Source organism: Phocoena sinus, chromosome 1 (assembly GCF_008692025.1).
Source record: "Phocoena sinus isolate mPhoSin1 chromosome 1, mPhoSin1.pri, whole genome shotgun sequence".
NCBI classification, from domain to species: domain Eukaryota; kingdom Metazoa; phylum Chordata; class Mammalia; order Artiodactyla; family Phocoenidae; genus Phocoena; species Phocoena sinus.
In genome coordinates, this window is record NC_045763.1 from 155,885,773 (window position 1) to 155,898,934 (window position 13,162).

Consider the following 13,162-nt stretch of genomic DNA (forward strand, 5'->3'; position numbering starts at 1 on the left):
AGTAAAAAAAGTAGGTCTTTTAGAATGTTTTTGAACTTAAATGTCTATCAGTTTAAAACAAGTAGGTATAGTTTAGGTCAACATATATGAACTCTATGGTAACCACAAATCAAAAACCTAGAATAGATACACAAAATTTAGAAAGATAGGAACACAAACATAACACTAAAGAAAAACATCAAACCACAAAAGAAGAGACTAAAAGAAAAAGAAAAGAACAAAGAAGAACTACCAGAAAAAAAATAATAAAATGGCAATAAGTACATACCTATTAATAACCACATTAAATGTCATTGGATTAAATGCTCCAGTCAAAAGACATAGGGTGGCTGATTGGATTAAAAAATAAGATCCATCTCTCTGCTGCCTACAAGAAACTCACTTCAGAGCTAAATACACACACACAGATTGAAAGTGAAGGGATGGAAAAAGATATTCCATGCAAATAGAAACAAAAGGAAAGCTGGGTAGCAATACTCATATCAGACAAAATAAATTTTAAAACAAAGTCTATAATAAAAGAAAAAGAAGGACATTATATAATGATAAAGGGGTCAATACAGGAAGAGGATATAAAAACTGTAAACATATATGCATCGAATATAGGAGTACTTAAATATATAAAGTGAATATTGACAGACATAAAGGGAGAAATTGACAGTAATACAATAATAGTAGAGGACTTTAACACTCCACTTGCCTTAATGGATAAATCATCCAGACAGAAAATCTAAAAGGAAACAGTGGCCTTAAATGACACATTAGACCAGGTGGACTTAATTGTTATTTACAGGATGGCAAAAGCAGTTTTAAAAGGGAAGTTTATAGCATTTCAGGCCTACCTCAAGAAAATAGAAAAGTCTCAAGTAAACAACCTATCTTATCTGAAGAAATTAGAAAAAGAAGAAAAAACAAGGCCCAAAGTCAGCAGAAGGAAGGAAATAATAAAGATCAGAGTGGAAATAAATAAAATAGAGAACCCCCTCAAAAAAAAAATAGAAAAGATCAATGAAATCAAGGGCTGGTTTTTTAAAAAGATAAACAAAAAACAGATAAACCTTTACCCAGGCTCACTAAGAAAAAAAGAGAGAGGATCCAAATAAACAAAATAATAAATGAAAGAGGAGAAAATATAACCATTATCACAGAAACACAAACAATCATAGGAGAATACTATGAATATGCCAACAAACTGGACAACCTGAGAGAAACAGATAGATTTCTAGAAACATACAATCTTCCAAGACTGAATCAGGAGGAAATAGATTATCTGAACTGACTGATTATTAGTATTGAAACTAAGTTAATAATCAAAAACACTCAACAAACAAAACCAGGACTAATAACTTCCCAGATGTATTCTACCAAACATTTTCCGAAAATTGTAGAGGAGGGAACACTCCCAAATTCATTCTGAGTTCAGCATTACCCTGATACTAAAATATACAAAGACACTACAAAAAAATAAAAGAATATTACAGACAATTTTTCTGATGAATATAGATATAAAAATTCTCAACAAAATATTAGCAAATAAATTTAACAATAAATTAAAAGAATCATAAACTATGATAAACTGGGATTAATCCCTGCAGTACAAGTATGGTTCAATATCTGCAAATCAACCAGTGTGATAAATCACATTATCAAAACAAAAGATAAAAATCACATGACCATCTCAATAGATGTAGAAAAGGCATTTGACAAAATTCAACATCCATTCTGATAAAAACCCTGAACAAAATTTGTACAGAGGGGACATATCTCAACATAATAAAGGTCATTTATGACAAACCCACAGATAACATCATACTCAGCAGTGAAAAGCTGAAAGCTTTTTCTCTAAGATCAGGAACAAGATAAGGATGTCCACTCTCATCATTTCTATTTAATATAGTACTGGAGGTCCTAGTCATAGCAATCAGACAAGTAAAAGAGGTAAAAGCCATCCAAATTGGAAAGGAAGAAGTAAAACTGTCACTATTTGCTGATGACATATATAGAAAACCCTAAAGTCTTCACCAAAAAAATATTAGAACTAATAAATGAATTCAGTAAAGTGGCAGGATGCAAGATTAATATACAGAAACCGGTTGCTTTTCTATGAACTAATAATGAAATATTAGAAAGTGAAAGCAAGAAAACAATATTAGAATTGCACCAAAAATAATAAAACACATAGAAATAAATTTAACCAAGGAGGTGAAAGACTTATACTCTGAAAACTATAAGACATTGATAAAGATAATTAAAGATGATAAAAATAAATGGAAAGATATCCTGTATTCATAGATTGGAAGAATTAATATTGTTAAAATGTCCATACTACCCAAAGCAATCTACAAACTTAATGCAATTCTTATCAAAATATTCACGACAGTTTTCACAGAACTAGAAAAAAATCCTAAAATTTGTAAGGAACTACAAAAGACCCTCAGTAGACAAAGCAATCTTGAGAAAAGAGAACAAAGCTGGAGGTATCATGGACCCTAAATTCAAACTATGCTACAAAGTTATAATCATCAAAACAGTATGGTAATGACACAAAAACAGACACATAGGTCAATGGAACACCGAACCCAGAAATAAACCCATGCAGATATGGTCAGTTAGTCTACAGCCAAGGAGGCAAAAATATACAATGGGGAAAAGACAGTCTCTTCAATAAGTGGTATTGGGAAAACTGGACAGCTACATGTAAAAGAATGAAATTAGAATATTTTCTCCTATTATACCCAAAAATACACTCAAAATGGATTAAAGATTTAAGTGTAGGATATGAAACCATAAAACTATTAGAAGAAAAGAAATGCTTTCACATAGGTCTTAGTAATACTTTTTTGGATCTGTCTCCTCAAGCAAAAGAAACAAAAGCAAAACAAACAAGTGAAACCTAATCAAACTTAAAAGTTTTGCACAGTGTAGGAAACCATCAACAAAAGGAAAAGGCAACCTACTGAATGGGAGATCTTTGCAAATGTAATGTCTCATAAGGGGTTAATATCAAAAATATATAAAAACTCATGGAACTCAATGTCAAGAAAACAAACAACCCAATTTAAAAAATGGGCAGAAGACCTGAATAGGCATTTTTCCAAAGAAGATATACAGATGGCCAACAGGCATATGAAAAGATGCTCAACATCACTAATCATCAAGGAAGTACAAATCAAAACCACTGTGAGATATCATCTCATAGTTGTCAGAATGGCTATCATCAAAAAGACAACAAAGAACAAGTGTTGTCAAGGATGTGGAGAAAAGGGAATTCTAGTAGTGTTGGTGGGAATGTAAATTGGTTCAGCCACTAAGGAAAACAGTATGGAGGTTCCTCAAAAAATTAAAAATAGAACTACCATATGGTCCAGAAATTCCACTCATGGTATGTATACAAAGAAAATTAAAATGCTAATTTGAAAAGATATATACACCCCATGTTCATATCAGCATTATTTACAATAGCCAAGATATGGAAGCAACCTAACTGTCCATTAACAATGGATGGATAAAGAAGTGCTATGTATATACAACAGAATATTACTCAACCATAAAAAAGAACAAAATTTTGCCATTTGCAACAACGTGGATGGACCTGGATGGTATTATGGTTAGTGAAATAAGTCAGACAAAGAAAGACAAATACTGTACGTTTTCACTTATATGTGGAATCTAAAAAATAAAGCAAATGAACGAATATAACAAAGCAGAAACAGACTCACAGATATAGAGAACAAACTAGTGGTTACCAGTGGGTAGAAGGGTAGGGGGAGGGGCAAGATAGAGGAAGGGGATTAAGAGGTACAAACTATGAGGCATAAAATAAATAAGATGCAAGGATGTAATATACAGCACAGAATATATAGTCTATATTTTATAATACCTTTATATGGAGTATAATCTATAAAAATATCAAATCACTATGTTGTATACCTGAAATAAATATAATATTGTAAGTCAACTGTACTTAAATTTTTAAAAAAGTAAGGAAACATCAATTTTAACATAGTGGATAATTAGAACTCCCTGGTTCAAAGTCTGGCTTCATGATTTATTAGAATATGTTCTCATGCAACTAACTTATCTCTACTTCCTTATCTGTAAAATTCGGATTTTAATATACCTATCTCATAGGAATTCTCCAGGAATAAATGAATTAATTAAATAAAGAATTTAAGAGTGTTATCTCATCTCTATATGGTATCTCTCATTTCTAAATTCCTATAGCATTAACAGCCTATATAATTGACAAATTTATTTGCTTCAGGTATGATATGTATAATTGATATAGAAATATTTTATTTCTTAACCTTTACATATTTTTATATTGTCTTAAAACTATAGTTTGAATTCCTAGGATGCAGGGAAACATAGCTTTTTATTTTCTTCTCCCTACTTCATTTAGCATAGTACCTTACTAATTTTGTAGATTTGTTGATTGGAAATTTGCTTTAATCTTGGCTTATAGAAAGTAAGTTAATATGAAAGTTCTATCCTGTCATTAAATTGCTCTAAATGTGAATCTTAAAGCCCTGAAGAGTTTAAATATTATTTTAATGCTCATGGTAGAACAATATAATTATTTTTGCTTCTTTTTTTTTTTTTTTTTAAACATCTTTATTGGGGTATAATTGCTTTACAATGGTGTGTTAGTTTCTGATTCACAACAAAGTGAATCAGCTATACATATACATATGTTCCCATATGTCTTCCCTCTTGCGTCTCCCTCCCTCCCACTCTCCCCTTCCCACCCTTCCAGGCTGTCACAAAGCACCGAGCTAATATCCCTGTGCCTTGCGGCTGCTTCCCCCCAGCTATCTACCTTACTACGTTTGTTAGTGTGTATATGTCCATGACTCTCTCTCGCCCTGTCAAAACTCACCCTTCCCCCTCCCCATATCCTTAAGTCCGTTCTCCAGTAGGTCTGCGTCTTTATTCCTATCTTACCCCTAGGTTCTTCATGACATTTTTTTCCCTTAAATTCCATATATATGTGTTAGCATACGGTATTTGTCTTTTTCTTTCTGACTTACTTCACTCTGTATGACAGATTCTAGGTCTATCCATCTCATTACAAATAGCTCAATTTCATTTCTTTTTAAGGCTGAGTAATATTCCATTGTGTATATGTGCCACATCTTCTTTATCCATTCATCCGATGATGGGCGCTTAGGTTGTTTCCATGTCCTGGCTATTGTAAATAGAGCTGCAATGAACATTTTGGTACATGACTCTCTTTGAATTTTGGTTTTCTCAGGGTATATGCCAAGTAGTGGGATTGCTGGGTCATATGGTAATTCTATTTGTAGTTTTTTAAGGAACCTCCATACTGTTCTCCATAGTGGCTGAACCAATTCACATTCCCACCAGCAGTGCAAGAGTGTCCCCTTTTCTCCACACCCTCTCCAGCATTTATTGTTTCTAGACTTTTTGATGATGGCCATTCTGACTGGTGTGAGATGATATCTCATTGTAGTTTTGATTTGCATTTCTCTAATGATTAATGATGTTGAGCATTCTTTCATGTGTTTGTTGGCATGCTGTATATCTTCTTTGGAGAAATGTCTATTTAGGTCTTCTGCCCATTTTTGGATGGGGTTGTTTGTTTTTTTGTTATTGAGCTGCATGAGCTGCTTGTAAATTTTGGAGATTAATCCTTTGTCAGTTGCTTCATTTGCAAATGTTTTCTCCCATTCTGAGGGTTGTCTTTTGCTCTTGGTTATGGTTTCCTTTGCTGTGCAAAAGCTTTGAAGTTTCATTAGGTCCCATTTGTTTATTTTTGTTTTTATTTCCATTACTCTAGGAGGTGGGTCAGAAAGGATCTTGCTGTGATTTATGTCATAGAGTGTTCTTCCTATGTTTTCTTCTAAGAGTTTGATAGTTTCTGGCCTTACATTTAGGTCTTTAATCCATTTTGAGCTTATTTTTGTGTATGGTGTTAGGGAGTGATCTAATCTCATACTTTTACATGTACCTGTCCAGTTTTCCCAGCACCATTTATTGAAGAGGCTGTCCTTTCTCCACTGTACATTCCTGCCTCCTTTATCAAAGATAAGGTGTCCATATGTGCGTGGGTTTATCTCTGGGCTTTCTATCCTGTTCCACTGATCTATCTTTCTGTTTTTGTGCCAGTACCATACTGTCTTGATTACTGTTGCTTTGTAATATAGTCTGAAGTCAGGGAGCCTTATTCCTCCAGCTCCTTTTTTCGTTCTCAAGATTGCTTTGGCTATTCGGGGTCTTTTGTGTTTCCATACAAATTGCGAAATTTTTTGTTCTAGTTCTGTGAAAAATGCCAGTGGTAGTTTGATAGGGATTGCATTGAATCTGTAGATTGCTTTGGGTAGTAGAGTCATTTTCACAATGTTGATTCTTCCCATCCAAGAACATGGTATATCTCTCCATCTATTTGTATCATCTTTAATTTCTTTCATCAGTGTCTTATAATTTTCTGCATACAGGTCTTTCGTATCCTTAGGTAGGTTTATTCCTAGATATTTTATTCTTTTTGTTGCAATGGTAAATGGGAGTGTTTTCTTGATTTCACTTTCAGATTTTTCATCATTAGTATATAGGAATGCCAGAGATTTCTGTGCATTAATTTTGTATCCTGCTACTTTACCAAATTCATTGATTAGCTCTAGTAGTTTTCTGGTAGCATCTTTAGGATTCTCTATGTATAGTATCATGTCATCTGCAAACAGTGACAGCTTTACTTCTTCTTTTCCAATTTGGATTCCTTTTATTTCCTTTTCTTCTCTGATTGCTGTGGCTAAAACTTCCAAAACTAGGTTGAATAAGAGTGGTGAGAGTGGGCAACCTTGTCTTGTTCCTGATTTTAGTGGAAATGCTTTCAGTTTTTCACCATTGAGGATGATGTTTGCTGTGGGCTTGTCATATATGGCTTTTATTATGTTTAGGAAAGTTCCCTCTATGCCTACTTTCTGGAGGGTTTTTATCATAAATGGGTGTTGAATTTTGTCGAAAGCTTTCTCTGCATCTATTGAGATGATCATATGGTTTTTCTCCTTCAATTTGTTAATATAGTTTATCACATTGATAGATTTGCGTATATTGAAGAATCCTTGCATTCCTGGAATAAACCCCACTTGATCATGGTGTATGACCCTTTTAATGTGCTGTTGGATTCTGTTTGCTAGTATTTTGTTGAGGATTTTTGCATCTATGTTCATCAGTGATATTGGCCTGTAGTTTTCTTTCTTTGTGACATCCTTGTCTGGTTTTGGTATCAAGGTGATGGTGGCTTCGTAGAAGGAATTTGGGAGTGTTCCTCCCTCTGCTATATTTTGGAAGAGTTTGAGAAGGATAGGTGTTAGCTCTTCTCTAAACGTTTGATAGAATTCACCTGTGAAGCCATCTGGTCCTGGGCTTTTGTTTGTTGGAAGGTTTTTAATCACAGTTTCAATTTCAGTGCTTGTGATTGGTCTGTTCATATTTTCTATTTCTTCCTGATTCAGTCTTGGCAGGTTGTGCATTTCTAAAAATTTGTCCATTTCTTCCAGATTGTCCATTTTATTGGCATAGAGTTGCTTGTAGTAATCTCTCATGATTTTTTTTATTTCTGCAGTGTCAGTTGTTATTTCTCCTTTCTCATTTCTAATTCTATTGATTTGAGTCTTCTCCCTTTTTTTCTTGATGAGTCTGGCTAGTGGTTTATCTATTTTGTTTATCTTCTCAAAGAACCAGCTTTTAGTTTTATTGATCTTTGCTATCGTTTCCTTCATTTCTTTTTCATTTATTTCTGATCTGATTTTTATGATTTCTTTCCTTCTGCTAGCTTTGGGGTTTTTTTGTTCTTTCTCTAATTGCTTGAGGTGCAAGGTTAGGTTGTTTATTCGAGATGTTTCCTGCTTCTTAAGGGGGGCTTGTATTGCTATAAACTTCCCCCTTAGAACTGCTTTTGCTGCATCCCATAGGTTTTGGGCCGTTGTGTCTCCATTGTCATTTGTTTCTAGGTATTTTTTTATTTCCTCTTTGATTTCTTCAGTGATCACTTCATTATTAAGTAGTGTATTGTTTAGCCTCCATGTGTTTGTATTTTTTACAGATCTTTTCCTGTAATTGATATCTAGTCTCATGGCGTTGTGGTCGGAAAAGATACTTGATACAATTTCAGTTTTCTTAAATTTACCAAGGCTTGATTTGTGACCCAAGATATGATCTATCCTGGAGAATGTTCCATGAGCACTTGAGAAAAATGTGTATTCTGTTGTTTTTGGATGGAGTGTCCTATAAATATCAATTAAGTCCATCTTGTTTAATGTATCATTTAAAGCTTGTGTTTCCTTATTTATTTTCATTTTGGATGATCTGTCCATGGGTGAAAGTGGGGTGTTAAAGTCCCCTACTATGAATGTGTTACTGTTGATCTCCCCTTTTATGGTTGTTAGTATTTGCCTTATGTATTGAGGTGCTCCTATGTTGGGTGCATAAATATTTACAATTGTTATATCTTCTTCTTGGATCGATCCCTTGATCATTATGTAGTGTCCTTCTTTGTCCCTTTTAATAGTCCTTATTTTAAAGTCTATTTTGTCTGATATGAGAATTGCTACTCCAGCTTTCTTTTGGTTTCCATTTGCATGGAATATCTTTTTCCATCCCCTTACTTTCAGTCTGTATGTGTCTCTAGTTCTGAAGTGGGTCTCTTGTAGACAGCATATATAAGGGTCTTGTTTTTGTATCCATTCAGCCAATCTGTGTCTTTTGGTGGGAGCATTTAGTCCATTTACATTTAAGGTAATTATCGATATGTATGTTCCTATTTCCATTTTATATATTGTTTTGGGTTCGCTACTATAGGTCATTTCCTTCTCTTGTGTTTCGTGTCTAGAGAAGTTCCTTTAGCATTTGTTGTAAAGCTGGTTTGGTGGTGCTGAACTCTCTCAGCTTTTGCTTGTCTGTAAAGGTTTTAATTTCTCCATCAAATGTGAATGAGATCCTTGCTGGGTAGAGTAGTCTTGGTTTCAGGCTATTCTCCTTCATCACTTTCAGTATGTCCTGCCACTCCCTTCTGGCTTGTAGGGTTTCTGCTGAGAGGTCCGCTGTTAACCTTATGGGGATTCCCTTGTGTGTTATTTGTTGTTTTTCCCTTGCTGCTTTTAATATGCTTTCTTTGTATTTAATTTTTGACAGTTTGATTAATATGTGTCTTGGCGTGTTTCTCCTTGTATTTATCCTGTATGGGACCCTCTGTGCTTCCTGGACTTGATTAACTATTTCCTTTCCCATATTAGGGAAGTTTTCAACTATAATCTCTTCAAATATTTTCTCAGTCCCTTTCTTTCTTTCTTCTTCTTCTGGAACCCCTATAATTCGAATGTTGGTGCGTTTCATGTTGTCCCAGAGGTCTCTGAGACTGTCCTCAGTTCTTTTCATTCTTTTTTCTTTATTCTGCTCTGCAGTAGTTATTTCCACCACTTTATCTTCCAGGTCACTTATCCGTTCTTCTGCCTCAGTTATTCTGCTATTGATCCTATCTAGAGTGATTTTAATTTCATTTATTGCATTGTTCATCGTTGCTTGTTTCATCTTTAGTTCTTGTAGGTCCTTGTTAACTGTTTCTTGCATTTTGTCCATTCTACTTCCAAGATTTCGGATCATCCTTACTATCATTATTCTGAATTCTTTTTCAGGTAGATTGCCTATTTCCTCTTCATTTGTTAGGTCTGGTGGGTTTTTATCTTGCTCCTTCATCTGCTGTGTGTTTTTCTCTCTTCTCATTTTGCTTATCTTACTGTGTTTGGGGTCTCCTTTTTGCAGGCTGCAGGTTCGTAGTTCCCGTTGTTTTTGATGTCTGTCTCCAGTGGCTAAGGTTGTTTCAGTGGGTTGTGTAGGCTTCCTGGTGGAGGGGACTAGTGCCTGTGTTGTGCTGGATGAGGCTGGATCTTGTCTCTCTAGTGGGCAGGTTCACGTCTGGTGGTGTGTTTTGGGGTGTCTGTGGCCTTATTATGATTTTAGGCAGCCTCTCTGCTAATGGGTGGGGTTGTGTTCCTGTTTTGCTAGTTGTTTGGCATAGGTTGTCCAGCACTGTGGCTTGCTGGTCGTTGAGTGAAGCTGGGTGCTGGTGTTAAGATGGAGGTCTCTGGGAGATTTCCGCTGTTTAATATTATGTGGAGCTGGGAGGTCTCTTGTTGACCAGTGACCTGAAGTTGGCTCTCCTACCTCAGAGGCAGAGCCCTGACTCCTGGCTGGAGCACCAAGAGCCTTTCATCCACACGGCTCAGAATAAAAGGGAGAAAAAGTAGAGAGAATTAGTAGAAGTATGAGGAAAGAAAGAAGGAAAGGAGGAAAGGAAGGAAGGAAGAAAGAAGCAAAGAAGGAAAGAAAGGGAGGGAGGGAGGGAGGGAGGAAGGAAGGAAGGAGGGAAAGAAGGAAAAAAAGACAGAAAGAAAGATGATACAGTAAAAATAAAATAAAGTATAATATAGTTATTGAATTAAAAAATATTTAGAAAAAAAAAAAAGGGACGGATAGAACCTTAGGACAAATGTTGGAAGCAAAGCTATACAGAGAAAATCTTACACAGAAGCATACACATACACCTTCACAAAAAGAGGTAAAGGGGGAAAAATCATAAATCCTGCTCCCTGAGACCACCTCCTCAATTTGGGGTGATTCGTTGTCTAAAGGAGGGAGGGAAGGAAGGAAAGAAAGAAAGAACGAAGGTAAAGTATAATAAAGTTATTACAATTAAACTTAATTATTAAGAAAAAGAATTTTTAAAAAAAAGTCATGGACGGATAGAGCCCTAGGACAAATGGTGGAAGCTAGAGTATACAGACTAGATGTCACACAGGAGCATACACGTACACCTTCACAAAAAGAGGAAAAGGGAAAAAAATCATAGATTTCGCTCCTAAATTCCACCTCTTCAATTTGGGATCATTCCTTGTCTATTCAGGTATTCCACAGATGCAGGGTATATCAAGTTGATTGTGGAGCTTTAATCCGCTGCTTCTGTGGCTGCTGGGAGAGATTTCCCTTTCTCTTCTTTGTTTTCACAGCTCACAGGAGCTCAGCTTTGGATTTGGCCCTGCCTCTGCGTGTAGGTCGCTGGAGGGCGTCTGTTTTTTCGCTCAGCCAGGACGGGGTTAAAGGAGCCGCTGATTCGGGGCCTCCGGCTCACTCAGGCCGGGGGTTGGGGGATGGGGGTAGGAGGGGCACTACGTGCGGGGCGGGCCTGCAGCTGCAGAGGCAGCGTGACGTTGCGGCAGAGGCCGGCGTGACGTTGCACCAGCCTGAGACCCGCCGTGCGTACTCCCGGGGAAGTTGTCCCTGGATCCCGGGAACCTGGCAGTGGCGGGCTGCACAGGCTCCGCGGAAGAGGGGTGTGGAGAGTGACCTGTGCTCACACACAGGCCCCTTGGTGGCGGCAGCAGCAGCCTTAGCGTCTCCCGCCCGTCTCTGGGGTCCGCGGTTTTAGCCGCGGCTCGCGCCCGTCTCTGGGGTTTGCGCTTTCAGCCGCGGCTTGCGCCCGTCTCGGGGGCTCGCGCCCTCAGCCGCGGCTCGCGCCCGTCTCTGGGGTTCGCGCTTTCAGCCGCGGCTCGCGCCCGTCTCGGGGGCTCGCGCCCTCAGCCGCGGCTCGCGCCCGTCTCTGGAGTTCCTTTAAGCAGCGCTCTTAAACCCCTCTCCTCGCGCACCAGGAGACAAAGAGGGAAGAAAAAGTCTCTTGCCTCTTCGGCCGGTGCAGGCTTTTCCCCGAACTCCCTCCCGGCTAGTCGTGGTGCACTAACCCCTTCAGGCTATGTTCAAGCCGCCAACCCCAGTCCTCTCCCTGAGCTCCGTCCAAAACCAAAACCCGAGCCTCAGCTCGCAGCCCCGCCCGCCCCGGTGGGTGAGCAGCAAGCCTCTCGGGTTGGTGAGTGCTGGTCGGCACCGATCGTCTGTGCAGGAATCTTCCCGCTTTGCCCTCCGCACCCGTCGCTGTGCACTACTCCGCGGTCCCGAAACAACCCCCTCTGCCTCCCGCAGTCTCCGCCCACGGAGGGGCTTCCTAGTGTGTGGAAACTTTTCCTCCTTCACAGCTCCCTCCCACTGGTGCAGGTGCCGTCCTTATTCTTTTGTCTCTGTTTTTTCTTTTGCCCTACCCAGTTACGTGGGGAGTTTCTTGCCTTTTGGGAGGTCTGAGGTCTTCTGCCAGCCTTCAGTAGGAGTTCTGTAGGAGTTGTTCCACGTGTGGATGTATTTCTGGTGTATCCGTGGGGAGGAAGGCGATCTCCGCGTCTTACTCTTCCGCCATCTTCAAGGTCCCCCCCGGAAATTTCTTTCTTGACTTTAAAAGATAAAGCTTGGCAGCTCCAGATATTTACGTGTCTTTGTTTGAAGCTCTGTCTTTTTAAACTGGAACATCCCTGTTCAGCATGCTCCTTGCTCTGTGCAGTTGTGAGCACTTGAGGCTGCTGCCAAACGACGTAGCTGGTCACCAAAGAAGCTGCCCTATTTTTGCTTCTTGAAGAAGCAATGGATTTGTCAAAATTACAAGTAATTTAAAATTTTGATCATATTCTAAATTATATATATATATATATATATATGAGTAAATCGGGCAAAGATAAAACCATCAAACATGCAGTCAATTCTCTTTTTAATCAGAATTCAATGCTAAGCTGTTATGTGCTGGTTGAGAGTAAACATCCTGTGAATTATACTCACCAATGAAAAGTCTATTCAAAATTGCTAAGAAGTATTTATTATTTACAGTTTATTTTTTCTTGTTTTAGGGATTTGAAGACTGCTTGGTATTTGATGAATTAATGGATAAATTCAATAACGACCTTAGTAAGTAAAATTTCTCAACTGGACACAGACTAGCCTTGCTGATTAATTGTATACCTATTTCTGATCCTGGAAGATTACAAACCATGATGCATATTTCCTGTTCAGGATTATAAATTTTTCTATTAACAGTCTATGCCACTGTTGTTGCCCATATCAGACAAGGAACACCCAGAGAGGAAAAAATAGTTTATTTTAAGTTTTACATGGAGGTCTATGCATCGATCAATACAAAGATAAAAGTTCCGAGCACCAAAGTTTGGCAGAGATATACTCCTTTCCCTCCCTCTCAGCCTAGTTAACCTCCATGCCTATAATCCCTACAGCATGACCTCAGAAACACTTTTAGAAGCTCCAGAATTTTCTT

General features: G+C 37.9%; 1 protein-coding gene across 1 annotated transcript in view; it reads left to right on the forward strand.

Moving 5' to 3' along the window:
- Window positions 1-13,162, forward strand: part of KMO (kynurenine 3-monooxygenase) — a 70,940-nt gene that overhangs the window by 51,172 nt on the left and 6,606 nt on the right. The window contains 1 exon segment of the mRNA XM_032638707.1: window positions 12,741-12,798. Coding sequence (XP_032494598.1) covers window positions 12,741-12,798 — 58 coding nt within the window.